Here is a 24,905-nt window from a genome sequence, read left to right as displayed (position 1 = left end):
GAACTATTCACACTAATCAATCGTGGACTATGTCCAACATTTTCCCAGACCATTATTTCTCCTTTCTTTCATTTGTTGAAAATTATTTTGCAGTCATTCCCGAACAAACTTCCAGAGTAGTCCTTTGCCAACATTGGCCTGGACCGAATTCAGAGATAAAACTTTAGTAACTCAATTTTCATCGGAAGAAGGGATATGTGCGTTTCGCCTCAACAGCGTTCGTCCTTCAAATCCTGCTCTGTCCTACATTGGTTTTCAGTTAATGCTTTCGTCCCATTTTCAGAGCATTAGTTCCTGATGAGGGGCCCACAGGATATCCGGTGAGCACACCGAAAACAAAGTGACGAACTGTGTTATGTGGTTCGAACTAATTAAATAAATTGACATCGTTTGGCAAGAAATCAAAGAAAGTTTTTGAACATTTATTGAAGCCAAAGCTTAAGTCCTCCTCTTGTGTGGGATCGAATTCAATGATTTTCAGGATTTCTTTTATGATGAGTGGAGGGAAGAGATTGTATGTATGGGGAAGGTAGGATTTGCTGAGAATTACGTTTGGGTGAAATGTTCAGATGCTCGAATTAGTGTTCCCCGGGAAACATCTTGGGAACGTTCGCCTTGAAATTCAGCTTGAATGAATGGTGAAACATGTGGAAATATTCGCACCGTTAATCGTTTGTTGTGTAGGAAGTACTCATGTAGCTGTTTAGGAAATGAAAAATTGCCGCGGGGAGTTGTAAAGTCTGAATAGATACGCAATAAATGACAGATTCTAGATAATTCAGATATATTAAATGAGCGAATAGAATACAACCTCAGCTCCAAAGTAATTTTACATAAAGTTTCTTCCTGTTCCAAGAGAAGCACGAATATTTGCTCGACAAACGATATCCTGGGAGATTATATTCCGAATATGCTTCCGCTTGAATACAACAATTCCCAAACTTTCTACGCAATAACTCCATTTTATTGTAGTTCATAAAAAGCAACCCTCCAGTGTCTGGTTTTTGTTTAGCACTCTATAGGTAACTCTAAGCACATTGCAGTATCTTTAAATTTTAGATGTATTGAAAGAGCCAATGAATTTTCTATGTTGAACCGTGTACACATCGAAAGCATTAAATTTCAATGATGGATTCACCGGGACGATGCTTCACCGGGACGATGCTTCACCGGGACTGCAAGTAATATTCTCTTAAAATGATGTCGCTACAAGAGACAACTGTGGGTTATAAATTTTATATCAACGTGTTCATTAAAGCGGGTGTCTCCTAGGTTGTGAGTTCCACCCTGAATGTTGTTTTGAATTATTGTATTGCAAATAGGGACATGCGAAATGGGTAGCTGTGGGACCCAGGTGATTCAAAAGTAATAGTATTATTGAGAAAGTGCATATCCATACCTCTTCAATGGATTGGTATATTATTGCCCCATTATACGATCCAATATGTACGAAAGTTTTGCAAATGCGATCTTTCTTCAACTCCAGTGGTGAATATTGGCGAAGTTTCTAGACCGAAGACGGTAAGTTAATACTCGAAATCAAAATTGGCTTCGATATGCAAATTATCGTTGTTTCTTTATTTTCTTATACCGAATAGGAGCAGGAATTTATCCGATTGTAACCCGTATTCTTTACTATATATCACCATGGTCACGTTTCACCACACTTCCAATTATATATTTTATATCCGAATTTTTAACGAACACCCCTCAACTTTGGAATCTCCGAAAATCTTAAATTCTATTTATTATATACATTTTCGAACCAGAAACGATCATTTACTCATCACGATGCTATGTGAATGCCCATGATTATGCAATTAAATGCATTTAGCCTAGCGGATCGGTGCAGTCAACAACGATATTTTTGATGTAAAACATATTGTGAGGTTGCATATGTTCGGGGGAATATTTGCTACCGAGAAAAGACAGCCTGATGTTAATGCGTTTTATTCCAAAGTTAAAGAATTAATAAAAATCATCCAAAAGTGACAATTGTTGAAAAGTCGTAGACGTTTTGCTCGCATCACGAGAAACGGAAAGTATTTCGACGTCCCAAAACTTCTCAAACAAGTTTGGGGACACCTCCAAGTGCATCATGGTATGGACAGTGAGAAGGGTTAGCATTTAAACGGGGTATCCACCTTGTTTTATGGGTATTTCTATTTGTTGCAGTGGATAACTATGAATAGAGTATTTGTGTTCCTTTTCCATTATTTATCAACGAAACAAATGCGTAAATGAATAAGTTTATGCCGTTTCAACAAGAATGAGATGATATTTGTGTTTGAGATTTGATAAAAAAGCTCCAGGACTTTTCGAATTGCACGCCTTCACGTTAACATTGATAGCTGGTTCGACGCTCATTTTTAGCCGAAACCTTCCTGAGTAATCTTCATTTTATAATGTTGCTTTAAACTTCTCCAAACCGATTGTTCAGCTGCTTTAGTGGAGATTGTTTTTCATGTCTCGCGTTTTTTGTCCATGGACGTGAAGCAGGGACAACGTGTTTGCGTGAAATTTTGCGTTAAATTGGGCAAAGCTTTGACGGATCCAAATGCTGCAGTAAGCTTTCGGTGATAATCTGATAAGTCGTTGACAGTGTCACGAATGGTTTAAATGGTTCAAGGAAAGTAGAACAGCAACGGAAGATCAATCAATTGACGACTTTCATGTGGCCAAAATGAATCTCCTTGTGCATTCCAATCGCCGTTTGACGATCCGAGAGATGGCAGAGGAGTGCGACATCTCATTTCGGTCATGTTAGGAGATTTTGACTCAAAAATTGGAGATGAGAAGGGTTACAGCCGAGTTCATTCCTCGAGGAGGAACTTTTCCAGAGGATCGAAAAGTGCATCGCCTGAAGGGTTGGCCAGGAGCTTTTGGGAATGGGCATTGCTAATGGGAACTTCCTGAGAGCCATTATTTCATATTTATGCCCACGATGGGGAAACCAAGGCACAGTCGTCACAGTGACAATCAATAAATTCACCCTGACCAGAAACAAGCACGATAGGGGAGATCAACCGCTAAAATGGTGCTCACTGTGCTCTTCGATTCGAAGGGTATCATCCATCATGAAATCCTCCAACAAGATGAGACGATCAATCGTTATGGATACCTCCAAACCCTGACAATTTTAAGCCAAAATATCCGTCGGAAGAGGCCAGCATTGTGGGCAATAGGCGAAAACACGCCTTGTCACACCGCGTTCTTCATCCGCGAGTTGAAACAACTGAACACCGTCCATGAAACAGAGTTGTCCAGATGTCTGGAACAGTGCAAACACCGCTGGGAGAAGTCTATTCGCTCCCATGGGGAGTATTTTGCAAGTGATAATTTAGAACAGTTGCAAATATTGTTATTGTAACTTATTGAGAGAGAGTCCTGGAACTTTTTGATCAAACCTCGTAATTCAAGGTGTGCAATACTAGGATGCTTGGATAGGCAACTTGAAATGTAAGCAATCTTTTTCAGAACTAGGAAGCACTTTTTATTGTGCGGATCTTGAGCTAAATTTTTATTCTAATTTTAAGCAGCTTATAACGTTTATTAAAATCAACAGAGCTTGTCAATGAGAATGAAGTGCCCTACCTCCGCCAAAAAGAGGTGGTACAAAGATTGCCATACCCTTAAGTTCTCTAGTCCTTCTATTCTGAATCCACCCTTAACAAGTCGTGTCTAATATTCAGTTGGTAGTTTTACTCTTTATAAGTTTTAGACTGATTTATCCAATGTTCATTCACAATTCACCAAAAAAATATCTCCTTTGCTGGTGCATAGGAAAACAAAATCTGGGTTGGCGAAACCAGATCAACTGGTAGAGGGCGGATTGACTTCTAGAGAAATTTTGCAATTGCAGGGTGGATTCAATATCTATAAGTGGATAAGCGACCCCAAAGGTCGCCACTCAACGACTTCTAAGGCAGAAGAGACATCGATTGAGGATGCAATTCGTCGTAAATTTTCCCTTTTATGGTACTCGGGCTATTAGTTTTCTAGCTCCGGTAGTAATTCTATTGTTTCTCCCGTTTGGTTTTGCATGTGTTGTTCGATAAATTCTCGCAATATTTCCGATTTAGTATTACATCGGAAAAAAGGTGTGTGAAATGCGACGTGTGTGACGTGAGAAGAACTGAATTGTCAAAAGGTCTCTCACACAGTCTCGCCATTGGCTTCTGCAGAGGCGTATGGCACGCGTGTCAAGAAGATACACCACCAGGGATGTACTTAGATGCTAGTGGGCTTGCACCGTTAACTCTTGCCCTTTATTCATTCCTTATGGTTGTCCATGGTCAAACCGGATGCATAATTTAGTCTTTCCTTTAATACTAAGATTCAGAATTTGAAGTAAGACCGTGGGGACACAAAGTTCTAAGTTCAAACCAAGACCAGGCAAAAATGAATTTTTTGTTGAGGATCCTAGGAGTCTACTTGATCACGGACCGGTTTCAACTTAGGACGGATTCCACTTCAATATAATTCACACTCATGTCGTGTTTGCGACTATATATAAATGGAGCGATTACCACCTGTCGCTACTTTCGGTGACATTGCTCCTAGGGCAGAGGTGAGGCAGCGTCTGGTGAGTTGTTTCTGCCCTGGATGAACCCGTCAGTCAAGATTTTTGATAAGCTTGGGTGTTTAACTCAAAAAGTAAGTTGCTTCCCAAGTGGTCCGGTCAGTCATCATATCTGGTGTTTTTTACAAAGGAAGGGCATTTCGCAGATTCTGATAGCTACTATCAACGTTATATGACGTCGCAAAATGTCACATGCTGCGTTGAAGAATTTCAGTTCGAAAACGGATCACTCTCTCATTGGTTCATGGATCTTGACCAAATGGATTTAGAAAGAGAGGAAAGTATAGTTGGATTGAAGATAAATACCAACCAAACTAAGGCTATAGACAGGTCAACGCACTTTCCCTATCTGTGGTAGAACATCGCAGGTATCGATCAATTTTTATATCTAGGAAGCGTAGTTTATGCCGCGACACTGAGCTGGATGTTGCCCAGCTTAGTAGCCAGAGCACTAAGGTTTCACTATGGAAAATGTGTGTATCGCAGACTACATACTGCATACTTATCGGCGTTCTGTCGGTGTCACTAGCATACCGATATGACCTTCAAATATGATGCTCTAATCAAGACTTGTGGTTAATTTGAACTCCTTTACCGTCGATTAATATAGTTCGACGGAGTTACTAGTTAAGATAGTTATCGTTCCGTAGCTTAAGTACTGAGGAAGAAAGTAAATAGCTTTCGAAATACGTATTTACTAACTATTAAAATATATTGTAGTAGGAGCAAGCTACCTAGTTTTATTTTTACTAGTTAAGCCTCTTAGGAATATATTCAGGTGGTTTCTTTTAGGAGAGTAGGTTAAGTGTATATAGTGCATCCAGTTGGCTTCATAATGGGGCTTACTAGTAAAGAAGCTTTTTTACCGGACATGTTCATTTTGGTGTATTTTTCTGAAGTAGAAGCTATCATTTAAATCTTACAGCTAAGCTTGTGTTCCTCATCAATGTTATAGAATACATGGTTGGCAAAATACATGATCTTTTGTTGGAGTTTTATATCAATTTTCCAGACAGTTTTAATCCCCTGGCACTAGCCCAGAAATTTAAGTACGCTTGTTTTGTTATCAAGAATAAGATCTCCTCTCAATTTGAGGGTCTCTGTGAATATTTAGGTTTTTCGTATACCAAGGTGTACAAGTGTTCAACAGTAGTACTCTAAATTGGACTTTCTGCATCAACTCATTATCGAATGAACCCACTGAACCATTGAGTTGAATTCCGTAAGTCCAGATTGATTGATAGTCCAGATTGATATGACAGTAAAGGGGGTGTTTGGTCAAGATTTCTAGCTTAGTGATTTTATTTAGAAGCAGCACAGATCTTTATGGTGAACCGAACACCATGAACTGCAAGAAAGATCTTTAACAAGCTGTCAAAACCCGAAACCATCGCACACATTATATTGAATGTTTTTGCTGTGTTAATGATACAAATTGTGCTTTTGGCAACGATTGACGGACCGATGGCGGGAACACTTTAAAGGGAAAATTTTCTCAATCAACACATCCAAAATTCACTGCTGAGATTTGCATGAATTCCAGCTACCAGCGCCATAGACCTATCCTAAACGGCCAGAGTTTAATTAGTCTGCCATAAGTTAATCCATCAAGAATGGTCAAATGAAAAACTGATGGACTGACGTGTCAGTATAAACAAACCGACAAACAAGAGTTTTTGTCGAATGCATTTAAACGTCCGTCATGTTTCGTCCAAAAGCGTATCTCTAGAACGTGCGCAATAATTTTCGTCACCCCATACAAAGTAAAGCCGGTAGACGAGTCTTCTTGGCTTGTACCGATGCCCGCCGCTGCATCGTATGAATGAAGCTTAACAACACAATGACAAATGCATTAAACTCAGCCGAGACGACTGTATACAGGAGGAGCAAATACAACGGCAAAGAGGCACGGAATGTCATTGTATCTTTGGGGTGGGGATAAGGTAGCTAACTGGCCCGTGACCCCCATGGTTAATGTATTGGTTTATCGATGTGTCAATGGCGCTTAGATGGTTTTCTTGTGTGTGTTTCCACATCCCATCCCAAGTGATAATGTGCAATGCAATATGGCCGCAACCACGTGGGGGCACACCAATGCACTGTAACATATACACGGCACTTCGTGCCACAGGATCTTACGTGCGGCATTTTTCTTCCGCAATTGCCGTCGACGGTCGAAGATGCGCAATGATTTGTTTCCACCATAAAGTTTTGAATAGTATACTGAAAGGTAAGTCTCCTGTACACAGTCTTCTCCAGGTAAGGAAATAGTTACGTTGGCCCATAGACTGACGTAGAGTCTCTTGGCATAGATTAGTTAATAAGAAGTGTATGATTTTTCACAAATCTCGAGATTTATTTGAGAGTTTCATCTCCAAATTCCGGCATCTGAATACAAAACATCAAACCATTGTAGCCCCGTAATATATGTATCTCGCTATTAATGTTAAATGCACTCTCCAAGTATCTTATGTTAGTAACGGTATATAGATAGGAGTTTTTTATTAGCACCTTCTTCAAACAAAACTTGAATAAATATTACTTAATCGCAATAATGTTCATTATTGACAAACACAATATATTCACTTTTCCTACAGTTCAACTTACAACATCGTTCTTGTCTTAATCAGCTCACCCTTATCATAGCTCATTACACGTTGCAAGGGCATTTGAGGTTCGGCCAAACTGTCCCGTCTGAACTCGAAATTTTTCATATAATTGTCATCGTCAAAGTCACAATCACCAGGAAACTCTTTAGCATCTTCTGGAGAATCGTCGACAGGGGTTTCTGGACACTCAAGAGTTTCGAAGTCATTTTCCTCTTCAGTCTCCTTCTCATCTTCCGGTCTTTCAATAATTATAGGAATTCCGAAAGTTTGGATCTGTAGTGATAGTGATCGTTGACGATTTTGAAGCGGTGACTCAATCATCTACAAATTTTGGGTGAGATTATTTTTGACATCTGTTGCAATTGAATTTGAAAGCTTTTTGGGGTAAGCATTGTTAGGCTGTACTAAGCATTAAATCATTATTTACGAATATCAGGATAGGATAGGATGTAGGATAAAAAGTCGATTACACTAGTGAATGCTGTTATAAATTCAAGCTGTATTGTCCACGTCTGACAACTATCAGTATAAGTTTAAGGCGAACAAGCTTTAGCTACTAAAATTAGTTTTCAAGTTTTACAGACATGATTCCAATAACGACAAAGGAAGACCAAGAAAACGCGAGCATATCAAATTACAGCCAGAGGTCCTTTTTCCATCGAATTGGTAAAAGTGGTTTCATTTTGATAACTCTGGGGTATTTGGTGTTATCAGATATAGGATCAATAGCTGTATGAGGAATTGCTAAAACTAGGTGAAACGGAAATTACAGGCCATTAGTGTTAGCAAATAACCAGCTGCAAACGGGCGTTGAGAGGCATGTAGGAGGTACTAATAGATAGACAAATTAATTTCCTCCTCCTGCTCACATCTCTCGTAGCATGTGATCGGGAGAAGCCGGCTAAGGAAATGCTAGAAACCTTTGCAGGGTACCTCTTACCACTCGAGGGTTATTCAAGATATTGCCCTTTTATACATACACTTACAGAAGATACATTATCTTCTCCATTGCAAGATTCTGGTTGGATTTTCAAGAATAAATGGTGTTCCAGAGCTCAAAACTATTTTCCGATGATAAATAAAATCTCTAAACGTCTTAAACATAATCGAGTCTTTTGTAGATCAATGAACGAATTGAATGATTGATACAAGTTTGGTAAGTATACTAGCACTAATTTGACTACAAAAACAGTGCTCAAAACTGACAAAGGATGGGGACAAGCTCTCAAGGGTTTCAGCGACGCATTGAAGAACCTTACCTAAACTACGGGATTCATCAGCTGCTTTTGGCCCGTGCCAGGTAAGAGGAAAATAGCAAAACGCTAAGACCGCACCTACCAAACAGCTAAATACAACTCTCAGATAAGTTTGAGACTCGATACCAAAAACCTGTTTGAGCCATTTTTACCCTTCAGCATTACTTTGATTAATCATTTTGGGGTATTACTACAGGAGTTAAGTATTCGCAATAATATGAATATCTCACGGAGGATAAATCCTAGGCAAAAAGTAATGCCGGAAAGAATGCGATATTTGCTGATCATATAAAAACAATCTTTATCCCGCATCCAGCGCAAACAAATGCCCATATTAGAATAGTTCTGTATCGAAGAACGCAAAAAATGTATTCTCTTAAAAAACAAGCACATTATTCATTCAATAAAAAACGCGTCAATCAAAAGAAAACTGGAGGACCTGACCTCATTATAAGGAATACGTATAAAAAGTTGCCAAGCGCAGCGATAATCTATTTAACTTCAAGGTCTTCAATGCGCTACGGAAGTGTGGGGTAAGGGTGGTCCATGTAATATCACAAAAGTGATTTCACCTTAAAATGCAATATTACATTACCATCCATGATCGCAATTTAAACATTGATAAACATTACAATGTCACCTAACATCACCCCATTAATTAGTTTCATCGCATTACTTGTACTTAACATCACCATATTAACTAACAACACCCCATATCCAAAATGGTGGTAATATTACTCCTGTAATAAGCAATGCTTTATAGTATGGTGCAGATTAAGGCTTAATTGACTTTTAATGTTATCGCTCTTAAATAATTTCGATAACTGATTGATGTAGGTATCTCGTTGGTCTCAATAATATTTCCTAACGCAAAGCGCCGGGGCGACTGTCGAATGCCAATGCCCACTATCGGTTGTGATTCTGCTGCCTCACCTGGCTCTGGAATGAAAATGCTCGTCCGCAAAAATCATGGTTTTCAATTTTTCTATGTTAAAATATTGTATATATTATAAGAATCGTCTAAAAAATGAGACTTCCCCAGGAAAACAGAAAATTCTGCACAGTTACGACGTATCAACGAACGTCTGAAATCTAAAATTTACCGCAATGTCATCCGTCCTGACGCTCTCTACGGTTCTGGGTGTTGGCGGACTATAAAAAACAATGAACGGTGGTGGAGACTAGTGTCACAACACGTCCGAAATGAGGATATCCGCAATCGATATTAAGTTGCACCGATCATGGAAAAATTGCAAAAGAGGCGTCTCCGATGGTATGGTCACGTAATTCGCGCTAAAGAAAATTCCTTCGTCAAGGTTGGTCTGAACATCATAGTCGTTGGTAAGCGACCAAAATGCTGATCGAAGCAACGATGGCTTGAAACCCTGGATGGGGTTTTGAAAACCTCGCGTTTGCATTCAAATCAGGCATTTGATAGAACCAAATGGTTAATTGAAATAATTAAAACTTGTTGTTTCTTTTTCGCTGGTGTGAATATTTATTCTTGCAAATATCGATATTTCGGGAACCACTTGTTCCCTTCATCAGTGCTAACAAGTTCCAACTTGCAAGAATAAATATTCACACCAACGAAAAAGAAACAACAAGTTTTAATTATTTCAATCAATTAATCGTTGGAAACACCGCATAATTTCACTCAGACAAATGGTTAAACTGATCACGACGAGCCGACCCCACTTGTAAACGAGGTAAAGAAAAAGAAGAGTTACATTTTTCGACATGGCACAGGTATTTAGGATGGTATGACCTAAAAGCCTAGTAAAATGATTGTTGCTAAAATAAGCCCAGAGTAAAGTACAAACCCTTTATGTCCGGCGGCCGTCATATATGATTAGGCATGCTGAGCCCATACTATACTTTATTTTTACTTCCTTTTCTAACAAACCAGAGGTTGCCAAATTACCCTACTCACTCAAGTGAGAAACATGTCCATCTGTTGAATTAAATGATGTTCCCACGAAAACCTCGGGATTCAGGTTAGGTATGAAAAAACAAATCCGGCTTAATAATTTGCTACTAAATCTCAAAGCGGTAAGTTTGAATTGAAAACTCCGGGACGAGATCGCCAATTTAATAGATAGAGTTAACATAGAAGCTTATCTATCACCCGAATATACTAGCTAAACGTTTGCTGTTTCTCTTTAATGAGATGTTGGGATTCTAAATACATATTATATCTTTTAGTTGTAGGATACCCACGAAATGCTACAATATGATGCTTCATTTTGTGATCTACATTCCAGTGAAATTTTGTAGTATCTTTGGATGGTGACTTAGATTAAGTTACCTTTTCCTAACGCCACTGCTCTCCTATTTTGTAACAGAGGTAAAAACTAAAACTTGCTTCGAAAATGAAATGAAAAAAATGTAAACCTTATTTCTTGCATAGATGCGGAACCCTTTTCAACTCAATGTAGAGGGATGTTATTCACCATATACATGGCGTCCATATTTACGAACTTTGCACCAATTCATCCAAATGGGTGTAATCGTTGTTAATAGAAGGGCATGTAACGGACAGATAGACGCACGGTCAGAAGACTGAAAGACCGGAAGAGTAGTTGTTCATCCTAAATTAAACGAGACCTGTTGATGTGTAAATATGCATTCATACTCTTTACTTATCTCTGATGTATGGACCAAAATTACCATGGGAAAGATAGTCAGAACATAAAAGTAAAATAGAGGAAGAGAAAAGAAAAGAATTTACGATGCAGAGCCTTGGAATAATAGTACCAATGGTTTTCTGGAGTGCGTAAGCAAGCTTCTGGTCAGGCATATCCTTCAACTGCAGAGCCTACTTAGTGGGTAGCTTGGTCGCTATGTCATCTAAGGCTACAAGCTGTTTAGGTTTGGAGAAGGACACATTCCGATGAAGAGTACAACCTTGGCAAAAACAATACTATTGACGGTGAAGAATGTTAGACTGAAAAGCGAACACTGGCCGAGGAAGGGGATTTCAACAATAAATTGTAAAGGTGAAGGAGGATGTAAAAGGAATATTCAGGCTTAAACTCAGAACCCTGACGCGGAGAAACCACCTTTAATGGAGATCGAAACAAAAGTCCAGAAAAGGGGAAACAACTGTTCGAGTTTATAAAGGAGAGAGACATCTTGCAACAAGCCATCAAAATCTGGATGAGAGCCATTAGGGTCCTTTCTAAGAGCTAGTAACAGCATGAAAAACGATAGCAAATAAAAGCCGAAATAGTGTTCACGGCAACTCAAACCGCATTGACATCAGTTTACGCACAAAAAAAAAAGAAATCAGGATATTTTAAGCTGGACGAACCGGGTGTAAAAACAGAGGCAACTCATCAGACGCTGCTGCACTTTTTTCCTGGCAGCGTAATCATTATTTTATAATTCGCAAAATACAGAAAGATTGAGAATTACGTCCAACGTGAAGCCGTGAAGCAATACTTGGATTGCGGTTTCAGAATTATGTCGTATATTATGTTCTAAATTGATGCCAAATTTCGTATATCTATGATAGAAGAAACTTAAGGAGAGCTTTCAGGTAAATTTCTAAATTATAGTAATACGTCATTATTTTATTTGAGCAATTATCGGAATGGGATGTATTTTGAAACCCAAGTGGTATAGATGTATCACTGTGATTTTTCAGCTTTTCCGGTAGGATAGGTTCTGAGAATGAGTCCTGTTTCACATTCTGAATGAGCCCTTTCATTTAATACCAAACATGACGTCTGCGAAAAAAATTTGCTCCCCCTTTTGTATATATCCCCCTTGAACCCAACACAAAATGATGAGACCATATTTCCTCACTAAGTTTCGTGACGGTAAGTCAAGCGGTTTTGGAGTAGACCTCGTGTTACAGACGGACAGACCGACAAACGGAATCTTCAAAAGGAAAACTAAGATGTTTCTACGCGCCCCCGCTCATACGAGTTCACTTTTTATTATGACACATTCTATAATGCGATAAATTTACATGAAATACAGAGCTTTGATCTTTCAGAACTGTTAATAATAGCTGGATTTCAGGTTCAACTGAAGGAGGCTTTTCGGGTAAATTTCTAACATATAAAGTGATACTCATATTCCATTATTAACTTTATTTGAGCAGATATCGAAATGGAATTTATTTTGAGGCCTAGGTTTTGTAAAGATGTAACACTGTCATTTTTTCCAGATTTGGCAGTTGGATAGGTTCTGTTAACGAGACCTATTACACTTTTGGGACACACATTTTGAACTCCCCTATGTTTCACCCAGCATATGAAATAAAATCAGTTTCGAGAATTTCTAATCGAGTGCGTTCATTTGATACCCCCATGACCATATTCTGTGAAACTTTACTGTATGGGGAACTCTAAAAATACCTTAAAAAGCCTTCCGTTAGCTCACAAAAATGAGACTTAAAGCGCGGAAGTGGGAAAATTTTTGAGCCAAATGCGAACGTCGGCAAATTCAGTGGCATCCAAAGGAAACCGATGGCTACACCAAGGTTTTAAACAAAAAGCGAAAAAGCAAGCAAAGGTGTGAGTTCGCTCATAGGCAATTGTTATCTCAAGCGAGGCCAATCTGCGGTACGTGCAGATACTAAGAAAGGTCAAAGCCGATCCCACTCTTGAATATCTAGGCAAAAATATCAGAGAGATTTGAACAATTCAAAAAGGCAATTTCATATTTGAAAATATGAGATCCATATACATTGTAAGGAGCTCGATGATGTGACATCCGAAAGTGAAATACGCACTGCGATAAAGCAACAAAACAAAGTTGGAAAAACTTGGTGGAAAACCCAATATGTCTTTGAATAAAGCGGTACAGCGGTTCTGCAGCACGAAAGCCCGCCTGGGAGAAGCGACAAATAGAATTGCTTCAAATGCATATTGCCCAGCAATACAATAACTAAGGTAAGAAGAAGAAAATAAGCAATATTTAGTATTTAGAAAGGCGTTAACTTGAACTGGAACTGAAACAGAACGAAATTTAAAAGTGATTGGTGGTGACTTAAATGGTTGGGAATTCGGAGTAAAATCTCTTAAATGCCTTTACGCAATTGAGTATATTTCTGGCTAACGAAGGTGGTGATCTGTCTTTGTTGTAGGTCTGACCTTTATTAGTGCTACACTGCCGCGTCATATCGAGGTCAGGCTTCAGAGGTGCCTCAACGAACATGTGATACAACAGGCAGACCATACATAGGACATGAAATTCGGAAGTAGAAGTGGGACAAAAAACTAACCAACCACATCTATCCGGAAGTCCGCAAAAAACGCAAACTGGCTATTCAGTGGAGCTAGACGGGATGTTTTAAAGAGCTCTGCTCAAAGGTAGACGTTTGTCCGATTGTAATTGAGACTCGCAGGCCATTCTACACTACAGATCACGTGCTCCTCCTGTTGAAAATTATTCAAGGATTACCCCCTTATCAAGTGCAGTGCCTTGACTGCTTCCAGAGATGAGGAGGTAATTACTACAGTCACTTCAGGCATGCTGCGGTAAATTTGGTGCAAAATATGGATTAGCCAAGCTTCGGGCATGGACGCCCTACCGAATGAAGTCCTTAAGCTCACCCTGAAGTGTAGACTGCTGAGTTGTTTCAAGCGTCCATGAATGTGCGGATATTTTTTGCATCACGGAAGTGGTAGAGGCTGGTACTGCTAACTAAAGCTAGAAAAGCTCCACCTGAGCAACCCTGCCTTAGATACTTTGCTGAAAAGGTAGAGTGGGTAATCTATGTGCAGTAGAGAACTACTAGTTGTTGATATGTGAGGACGTCCTTCAGGTTAACAGTATGAGTTCCCCAAAGGCAGATCAAATACTGGTGCCATCTTACTTATTAAGCCGAGAATGCTATTCCTATCCGCCCCCCCCCTCCCCCCCTCTGCTTGTTAATAACTACTTACAAGAACGAAGCTACATATAAGATGCCGCCGATGTACCAGAGGAGCATGTTATTTTCGCGGTTGTCCACAGGATTCCGTACTGAACCCATTGTTGAAGAATTTACTTCGAATACTCCGTCTCTGGAGGAGATCGCGGTGATGGTAAAGGCGAACGGCATGGTATTGGTTGTGATTAGAAAGTATCACGAGAATGCTGAGTTATGCTTATGCAAAATAATCAGTACTGTTAAGACTTGGTCGAAGGGCTCTGGACTGACGAAAATGTTACGAGCGCCACTTCACCTAGAATGAGTTAACTTCGAAGGATTGATAAAGTTGCATATCTTTGAGTTTAAATGAATTCTTAAAATTCAGAAAATTCAGTTATTGATGTGGATAAACTAATTATAGTCGTGTCCGTGTTTACCTATGTCCCCCATGCGCTTGCAGACAAGTTTAGGCAATACTTTTGATTTTACCAGTTGTGAAGGTATGGGAGGTGGGTAAGGAAAATTTGAGACCTTGTTCTTTCTTTGCAAAGAATTGTGACTTCTAGGGATTTCCATCAACAAAAAGAGGTATACAGACAGCACAAAAACCTTGAAAAGAAGTGAGAATTAGTAATTATTTTTCGCTTTTTATCTGCAAAGAAAATCATAACTGTAATTTCCAGCATTTCTGAGATGCCGGTGGGGCTTTAAATGCGAAAGCTGTCTAAAATGCATACGAGTATGTTAACTAGTTTCCATGTTATCATATCCCCCTGGTAATAATTCGACCACAGCTATCTTTAGGATTAATTCGAACATATCAGCCTAAAAAAATGTCGCTATTTGTTATCATAAATTTTAGTAAAAGCCTCCCATATTCCCTCGTATGATCTGAACCATCACCATAAAATCCCAAATAAAGCATGTTTTCATAATTGTTCTCGCCTACAACGTTTGTAGGGATACATCGGCTTTCTCTGTATCAAGTATTTATTTTCAGTGTGGCTTCCCAGCAGAACAACCATGCGTTGTAAATGGGGGTGATGGCAAGTGGCCAACAATAATGACGTCATTACCTCAGCAGACGAAACATCAGGGAGCGTAATACATATAGTATTGATATCAAGAAGAAGCCAAAGAACTCTTTGACACTCCATGATGTCTGAAGTGTGCCAACAGAAAGCACTTTGAGAATCATTAGGGGAGAAAATTGGGGACCAAGGTATTTATTGAAATCGGCTTTATTCACACAATATATTGTTGGTAGATACAAGGTCGGGAGCGAACTTACAATTAAGAAATTATACTTTCCAAATTATCTATTACCATTTTAATGGACGCTACACAAGGGTTCCTTTCAGTGAAAATCATTCCAACGTGAAATAAACCCTGTGACCATAACATCACATTTGTCATATTTCCACTTTGCTCTTAGATACTTTTAAACCTATCTAAATGTGAAGCACATTCGTTATCCGATGTCGCCTGTCATATCTATTTTAATAACCAGAAAATATTTATAACCCTTCAGTCCTTTTCCGTTCTTCTTTAAAAGGAACGTCGACCTGGAAAATTCTGGCAACAGTATCAGTGAAATATTTAAACACCGGCAGAAATAGGCAACACGACCCAGCACTTAAGTTACGTATTCCATTATTTATTCCATTGAATGCATCCGACTGCAGCAAAAGTGCAGTAATTAGTGGAAATTGATATGATAAGCTGCTGGGAAAATACAAGTGGTTCGAGTGGTTGCGCTCCCCCGAACGCAGACGACACAGGCGTTCAATGCAAACACAAAGGAGCCTATAAATTTCCATTCGACATTTGATGCGTTCAATATTTTCCTTTATGGTTGCAATAGGAAATTTCATCCACTTGGTGCATTTAAGTTTATTTTTCTAATTTTGATTAGACGTGGAGGTAAAATTAGCGCAAAATTGAATTTCAGTGAACTCGAACAGAAAACTAAGAATTTTCAAAATGTCAAGGATACTATTAAGATCTGGAATTAATATTGTGCACTTGATTGTTTTAGTTACATCGTTGCATATAGGGAAATGTATCCATGTGTACAATGTAGCGATGAAAATGTAAATATTTAGAGCTGGCTAATAATAATCAGCGTTGTATTAGTTAAATTGGATAAAAGTCGTTGCTTGTCATTAATCTGGTACTGGCATTTTTGGCGATGAGTAACTGGCTTACTTTCTCGTGTTCCTAGCGCCAAAGCCATATTCGATCTTTTGGCTTACAATGGACTACCGACTAGATATTAACTTGAATGTCTTATTAATTAATAGCTCACCAGTTATATCACCCACTTTCACAAAGAATCATCCAGGAGTTGAACTAAACCTAATCACGGACCCGCTTTAAAAAAACCAACCAACCATTAAACACATTACAAGCGAATGACTATAACCCTCAGGCTGTACCTGGTCTCCTGAAAAATTTCTCCAAAACATCTGCGTCCTACGATAAGCTGAACTCACCGGTAGGAAACCCCCAAAGGCCTAGGCAGATTCTGTTGATGAAGACAACGCATCACTGCACCAATTTAGAAGCTGGAGGACACGATGTTGGAGGAAGGACATTCTGAGGCCAAGGCTCCAAATAGGTTGTAGACCCTCGGCGTTAATTGAACCCCCTCTACCATGGTTATATAGCTGTGTGGCACGGAGATGGGCAAGAGTGGCCTTTCTTCAGAAAATGGGTAAAAAGGATCCTTTTCGCCCTAAATATCGATCTGCTTGACATCGTTCGTACTTAAGACGATGGGGAAAGTCATAGACAACTATATTGGAACTAATGTTCCAATACGCGCTTCCCTACATCCATGTCGGCACGCTTACCGGTCAGGATAATCAATTAAACTGCTCTATATCTGCTGAAAGATAGATGTATTACGGGACGCTGTAGAAACGAAGGAAATAGCACTGTGTTCATTTTTGGACATTGAAGGAGTATTGATAACATATCGCACACAAAGATACGAGATGACCTGATCCGCAAACGAGTAGGAAACACCCGGTCCTTCTGGATGGGTAGAATATTAGTGAGATGGCAAATAGATGCACCAACAAGTACACATTCTGGTGCCATGAATACTACCCAAGGTCGCCAACAAGGTGAGGTATTATCACTGTTGATGTGGAGCATGGTAGTGGATGGTGGTCAACGGTAGTTATAGGTCCCAGGGAGAAATGTGGATTGGTACCCACGATGGAGCATAAAACCTGGGAAACGCCTGCTGAACCAACATCAATTGCCCTACTACCAAACCCTATCCCCACCTCCACATGGTGACCGCTGGAAGCTCTTTCTTAACAAAAAGCTGCAAACGGAGAAGGATGAAGGCGAGTCTCCATGTTAAGAAGCCACAACAGGAACCTCGAACTGGACTGATAACACAAAGACGAACCCGGCAACAACAACGGAATAACGATTTGTGCATCTTCTCATGGAACGTGCGCTCCCTGTACAGACATGGAGTTGCCAAGCAGCTAGTCGATACCATGTTCCAATATAGGGCTGATGTAACAGAATTGCAAGAAATGCGTTGGACAGGGACCAGTTTCCTGGAGAAGAGTCGCCATACCATATATTATAGTGGCCATCCAGTAAACCATGTCCTCGGAGTAGGTTTCCTAGTCAGCCAAAAAATGTGTAGATCGATCGTCATCACCTCTTAGCCTTGATGAATGTCAGAATATATAGGCGGGCCAATATACACTCGCATCACTATCTCGTTCGCATGGTGCTCCGAGCTCGAATAACAACACCACCCAGAATCCCCTCTGACAATCGGATGAGAGTTAACACTGAAGCCATCCACAACACAGCCCTTGCTAACCGTAACCTATAAGTCAACAGAGATACTGGAGATAAAGCATCAAAAAATGATTTTCACAATCACCTCAAGAACGTTGTCATAAACACACTTGGCCCCAGCCGCAAGAAGAGTCGGAACGGCGTTTGACGATGAACGTAAGCTAGTTAAGTAACGGAACGCATTCTGAAAGAAAGCGGTCACGCGTGGAGACTTATCACGAACTCCGGCGAGCGGAGAAGCAACTTCATAGACGGAAAAAGGAAACCTGGGAGAACCAACAGGTCTGTGAACTCGAAAATTACAGGGAGCAACCGCACCAGGCGCGCAAGTTTTACCTTACAAATCTCGATACTCCTCCTGCCGAGACAAAGAGGAAAATCTAATTTCCGACAGAATGCGCATATTAGAGTGATGAGTTGAGTACCGTGATGAACTACTGAACAACCAGAACATCGGCGAGTTGGAGCTCTCGCTAACTGAAGACGACGGACAAATACTGCCACCACCAAGTATAGAAGAAACAGTCAGTGCAATTCATCGGCTTAAAAATCATAAGTCGCCAGGAGCCGATAGAATTATAGCCGAGTTGGTTAAATATGGAGGCGACCAATTACCAATTACCACCCGGGACGTGCAAACTGCCTTCATCCAGATCGAGCAGGCGGCGCGAGATCTTGGCCTGCACATCAATGAAGGCAAGACAAAATATATGGTGGCAACGTCAGCACCGAAGACCAATCAACCAACAACATCAAACCGCACTGGTCAAACACAAACACGAAAAAGAATAAGAATAGGAGAATACAACTTTGAGACCGTTGACAATTTCTCCTATCTAGGGTCGAAAATCACAACCGATAACAGCTACGATGATGAAATCCGCGCACGGTTGTTGTCAGCCAACAGAGCCTATTTCAGCTTACAAAGACTGTTCCGCTCGAAACGTCTCACCATAGGGTCAAAGCTCTTACTGTACAAGACTATGATCTTGCCAGTCCTCATGTATTCCTCGGAAACTTGGGTTCTTAGCAAGAAAAATTGCGAACTCTTGGCCGCGTTCGAGAGAAGAATCCTCCGAAGAATTTTTGGCCCCCTACATGAGGATGGACGATTCCGTAGCCTACACAATGACGAAATCTATGAGCGATACCATGACCGTCCGGTTGTGGATAAAATCCGGCTCAATAGGTTATGGTGGGCGAGTCACTTAATCCATATAGATGAGGATGATGATGCCCGGAAAGTGTATAACGGTAATATATATGGTAGAAAAAGAAGACAAGGCAGACCCTGCCTGTGATGGAGCGATGGCGTAGGTTAGGACGCGTTGAAAATAACACTAGACCAAAAACTACTCTGGAAAACACATTTTGAAAATATATCTCGGAAAGCCACGAGGACTGGGATGTCCTGCAGGTCCATAGCAGGAAAAAAATACTGCACTGTATTTATATAAATACAAGGTTATAATAGGAAGGCCTATGATTACCTATGGGGCGGTAATCTGCCAGAAAAAACTGAACTCAGCACAACAGCCAGGGAGTTAAACTAATTTCAAACACCCGGTTGTGTGTGTATCAGTGGGGCTTTGAGAACATGCCCAACGATATCCCTAGAGGGCGATCTTCAGAATCCCCGGGAGAATCAATGAGGCGGGGAGCTGCCTAAATTGGACGAAAATTGGCATTCCTTTTTGGTGGAATCCCGAAATACTGATACCAAGGGATAACATGACAGCGAGGTTCCACTTCGATAAGAAGTTTGAAATACATTGAAGCAAAAGGGAAAACTGTGAGAGCGTGCTATTAACGCGGCTTAAACCAGAAACTGTATATGTGGTACTCTGGCGTCATTGGTCGGCGTCATGGTATGCCTCGGTCATTTGTCCAAGGAAACCGCACTTCGAACGAAAAGGTAAGCATACCAACATATTTCAGATGGAAATATACGCCATGGGCAGATATGTCTCCTTCAACCTCCAAAGGTATTATAAGAGGCAGAAGTTTGTTATTCTGACCGAAAGTCGAGCGGCTATTACGGCACTTAGGTAGGTAAACTCTAAACTCTCCTTAGCATGCTGAACACGCCCTGCTTGTCAATAAGGTCTAGTTACTTTGCGTTCCAGGCCACATAGGGTTATAAGCAGCGGATGAGCTTGCAGGAGGAGGAGTGACGCCGCAACAAGGACCGGAGCCATTCTGTGTTGTCTGAAATGGGCTTATGGCTACGACATTGAAAGAGGAAGAGGAACGGCTGAGGGAACTTTACTGGTCGAATTTACCAGGAATGGAACAGTTTAGGGTGCTCATGGGTATATACGGACCCAAGCGCTCGAAAGATTGTTTAAACCTCACCAAGAGGAGCCTCCGGATCACAGTGGGAATACCCATTAGTTACCGCAGGCTACACATATAAGACAACACTTTTGCGTCGAAATACAAAATAGGTGATATTAGTTTTTAGCACACCAAAGAACTTTTCTTTCTACTGGCTAACAAAGTCACGGGACCACTCTTAAATTTTTCTGGTACAAGAGTCGTGGTATTGGGTCAGTAAAAGGGGGCTAGGATGAAGGTAAGTAATTAGGTGACAAATTGTGCATTTAAATTTTGGAGTAGATTAGAAACTAGTAGGCGTTAGATGAGGTCTTACTGTCAGCCCACATTTCATAGAATTTAGTTTGACTATTGCATACGAACAGACTGTATTACAAAGGTGGAGTCCGAAGAAAATGGATTAGGCCAAGTTCAGTGAACTTCTTGACAATAAAGTGCAGCGACTTCGGACTATTTTGGCGACGGAACTTGAATTTAAAACTCTGAATCACATACTTTTATAGCGCTCCGAAGAGGCTTGCTGTGCTGTCCGGCGAAAATATGTTAACACAGTTCCGTGCTGGAATCAAAAAAATGTTTGTGAAAGTAATATGAATGACGACTAGTTACTCTACAGGAATTCACTGCGTGAATATACACTTAAAAGAACAGGACTCCTTTAGAACACTCTGGGACTGGAAGGCGAAAGAAAAGCGTTCCATAAACGGAATAAATCGTGCAAGCTGGATTCACTTAGAAACCCGGAGGGAACTTCCACAAACTCTGCAGTTGAGCCAGTACAAACTTCCTTGTAAGTACTTCATCCGTGGGCAATGAGTGATTGAATTGGATTGAGGTAGTATGATCCGGTGAGACCATTACAATAACAATATTAATTAAACTAAATTACAGATTGATGCTCTACAATGTTAAATAAAGATTAGATGCTAAGTCTTGCCCCTTCGATAAGTTAGCCACTTCCGTGGAGAAGTTGCTCAAATGATCTCTAAAAAGGCAAGTCCACGAATTGAACTGCCAAAAACAACTGTATTTGGCCCTGATATTAGTATATTGGCGACTGGGTAGCGGCCAAAGTATAAGTCCCAGGGCAAAACATGGACTGGCACCCATCATGGACTAACACCAATAGTTCTACTACCAAACTCTATCTCCGCCTTTAGGTGGTGATCGCTCCTACTTAATCAAAAGTTGCAGAAGGAAAAGGATGCGAGCGAGTCTTCCGGGTCTAAAAACAGAACAAATTTTACCGGAGGAGTTTCGTATTGGATGGAGATTATAACGGTAAACCCGGCACCGAAAACGGATAAACGACTCGAGCATTTTCTCGGGAAACATGCGCTTCATGTACAGAAAAGGAGATGTCAAGCAGCTACTCAATACCCTTACCCAATATACATAATAACTTTGCAGGAAGTACGCTGGACGGATATCCAACAAATCATTATTTCGGAGTAGATTTCCTAGTCAGTCAAAAAATGAAACCCGCTGTTATTGGTTTTCAAAACATAATCGAAAGGCTATGCACTCTGCGTTATCGAGACAAGTTGCGAAATATAAGTCAAATTAGTTCACGCTTCATACAGGGGCGATTGCAAAGTAGAAGAAAGATACCTTCCACGAGGCAGAAGAGTGAAACCTCGAAGCCTGTCGCAATTATGATGCAAAATCGTACTTGGAGATTTTGACAGCTAAGTAGGGGCGGATCCCGTGTTTAAGCAATACGTCGAACGGGGAAACGACTTCACAGACGGAAAAAGCAAGCCTGCAAAAACCAAAAGGTTTAAGGTCCCGGAAAATATAGAGAGCTATCGCACCAGGCGCGCAAGTTTTACCAACAAGTCAGCCGAGACAAAGAGATAAATCTGATTTCCGACAGAATGGGTATATTGGACGGCTGGGTTGAGTATTTTGATGAACTGATCTACAAAAAAATATCAACGAGTTGAAGGCCCGCCAACTGAGTACCACGGGCAAATACTCCCACCACCAAGCATAAAAGAAACAGTCAGTGTGATCCAGCAAAGAGGCATTATCTGTCTCGTACATAAAAAGGAAGACATCACGCAGTGCGGCAATTATTGGGGTGTCACGTTACTGAGTACCATGTACAAGATATTCTCAGCTATCTTGCTAGGATGTCCCCATTCGCCTAGAAGAACGTTGGGCTTCACTCCAGGAAAATCAGCAACAAATCTGATTTGATCGTGCGATAAGCGATGGAAACATTGCTGCAATACGGATATCAGTTGCACCATCTTTTCATTGATTTCAAGGCCGCCTATAGCATACTCCAGGGGAAAACTATACACGGTTATGAGAGGATTCGATATTCCGACGAAATTGATAAGATTGACTAGGCTGACTCTAAACAATGTGCGAGGCCAGAAAAAAGCAGCAGGACAGCAACAACGGTCTAAGACAAGGAAAAGCCCTATCACGTACTCTTTTTAACCTGGCCCTGGAAAAAGTGGTCCATGTTGCTGAGGTAAGTACAAGAGGAATCATTTTCTTTCAGTCCACCCAACTACCTGTGACGATGATGATATCGCCATTTAGGGAAGAACAACGCGAGCTGTTAAGTATAACTTAATCCAGATTGAGGACGTGGCACGAGATTTTGGGCTGGACATCAACAAAGGGAAAGACGAAATATATGATGATAAAATCAGCAGCAAACTAACAAGGCAAGAAGATCAATAGCATTGGTCAATAAAATCAATAAAGATAGGAAACTACAACTTTGAGATTGTTGATAATTTCTCCTGTCTAGGGTCAAAAATCACACTACGACGATAAAATGCGCGCATAGTTGTTGAGAGCCATTTTAGCTGTACACGAGAGAAGAATTCGTCGAGGAATTTTTGCTCCCCTACAGAAGGATCGACGAATCCCTAGCCTATATAACGAGATGATCTAGCGATACCGTAATGGCTTGGTGGACAAAATTTAGCGCAATAGGTTGCAGTGGACGGGTCACTTAATCCGGATGGGTTGGGATGATTCGACCCGAAAAGGACAATGTCCATGGTAGAAAAAGACAACGTGGCAGACCGGGCCAGATATGGAGCAATGACGTAGCCAGGACTTTGGACGACTTTTAGAGACACCGAATTGGTGGACCTCGGCGCAAAACCGGGATTTCTGGAGTTTCTTATTAAGGCAGTCAAAACCGGATACCGATTGTTGCCCCGTTGATAATGATAGGCCACAATCGAGGTGTTATTAATTAACTCTGGGATTTTCGCCAGTTCAGTTTGCGTCGGTGAAAATCATTTTTTTTTTCTTTTGGGGCAAGAGATTGGTTTCGAAAGATCCAATAATACCAGCCATCATTCAATTTTCCCGCTTTCTGATCTACTTTATCTTGAGTAAGTGTCACCTGCGTTTCCGGCGTGACTTTTCCACTTAATGTTTGGGCATTTTTCTGCTCCAATGTCCTAACTTAGGAATACTTAACGCCTTTTATTAGAGCCTTGATATTGTGATAGGTATTCCGCCAGCCACAGGAAGCATTGGTGTCCATCCGGGAACCATCCGTACACCTTTCTGGGTTTCGCAATGAATCTTGACTGCCCAAGAACAGTGCTGCCCTCGCAAAAACGACCAATACTGGTTTTTCGAACCCTACACTGTAAAAAAACGTAATGGCAGGGTAAAGACTAATGTTGATACTTTGGATGATGCAACACCAAATGCTTTGAACAGTTTCTGATTCACAACTTCTTTGCTTTATGCAGATTTTCAACGATCTAGTTGGTGGGCTTTTCAATGTGGCTGGTTAAGGCACCGAACCATCGAGTTAAGCTCTAAGGAAACTAATGAAGTAATGAACCGTCACTACATGCCACGGATCATGGACAGGCTCGGCTAATACCATTGTACTAGGTGAGATTGGCTTCGTGTTGAAATATGCTACGCATAGTTTCAGGATGGACTCCGCTATTTAAGATTTGGTTTTTCGATGTTGAACCAGATGACTAATTTTCCAGGAAATACAAATTTTTGGTTTCTTCCAAGGAAATCAATCCTGTATGTATGTTACAAACACATTTTGCTATTCTACCAGCAAGGACTTTTGTAATTAAAACGGAACGCAACTAAGAACTACAGCTCCTGCTACGTAGCATGACGTTGCTTCCAGCCATTCCAACAAGGATAACATTTCATGTAAATCTCATCTCCATGGTTAGTTCGCACTTCATCTATTGAATAATTCTCGCATTAATTCTACCACCGCAGTTCATGAAAATTCAACCAGTTTTCGTTATTTATTCCGAATAAAAGCATCACAAATTGTTGCTCGCAAATAGTATCACTATTATCCCCTCCTCCGTTTTAGGGTTTCATTTCTAATCCTTCATATCGTGGAGAATTTATTTTCCAAACCATTTTACAGAAGTTCTATGAACGACGAAAAC

At 40.5% G+C, this 24,905-nt stretch overlaps 1 protein-coding gene across 7 annotated transcripts in view; it reads right to left on the bottom strand.

Annotated features, from left to right (window-relative positions):
• LOC119647112 (potassium voltage-gated channel subfamily KQT member 2) overlaps window positions 1-24,905 on the bottom strand; it is a 1,176,525-nt gene that overhangs the window by 305,014 nt on the left and 846,606 nt on the right. Inside the window, exon 2 of one of the 7 annotated variants that reach the window (XM_038047891.1) lies at window positions 7,190-7,512. The exons of the other annotated variants lie outside the window; for them this stretch is intronic. Within the exon in view, the coding sequence (XP_037903819.1) occupies window positions 7,190-7,512 (323 nt within the window). The remainder of the gene's footprint in view (window positions 1-7,189; window positions 7,513-24,905) is intronic. 7 annotated transcript variants of the gene reach the window in all.

This window comes from Hermetia illucens, chromosome 1, assembly GCF_905115235.1.
Source record: "Hermetia illucens chromosome 1, iHerIll2.2.curated.20191125, whole genome shotgun sequence".
Taxonomy (NCBI): domain Eukaryota; kingdom Metazoa; phylum Arthropoda; class Insecta; order Diptera; family Stratiomyidae; genus Hermetia; species Hermetia illucens.
The sequence above is the reverse complement of the archived record's forward strand: the minus strand, read 5'-3'. Positions and strand labels throughout refer to the sequence as shown.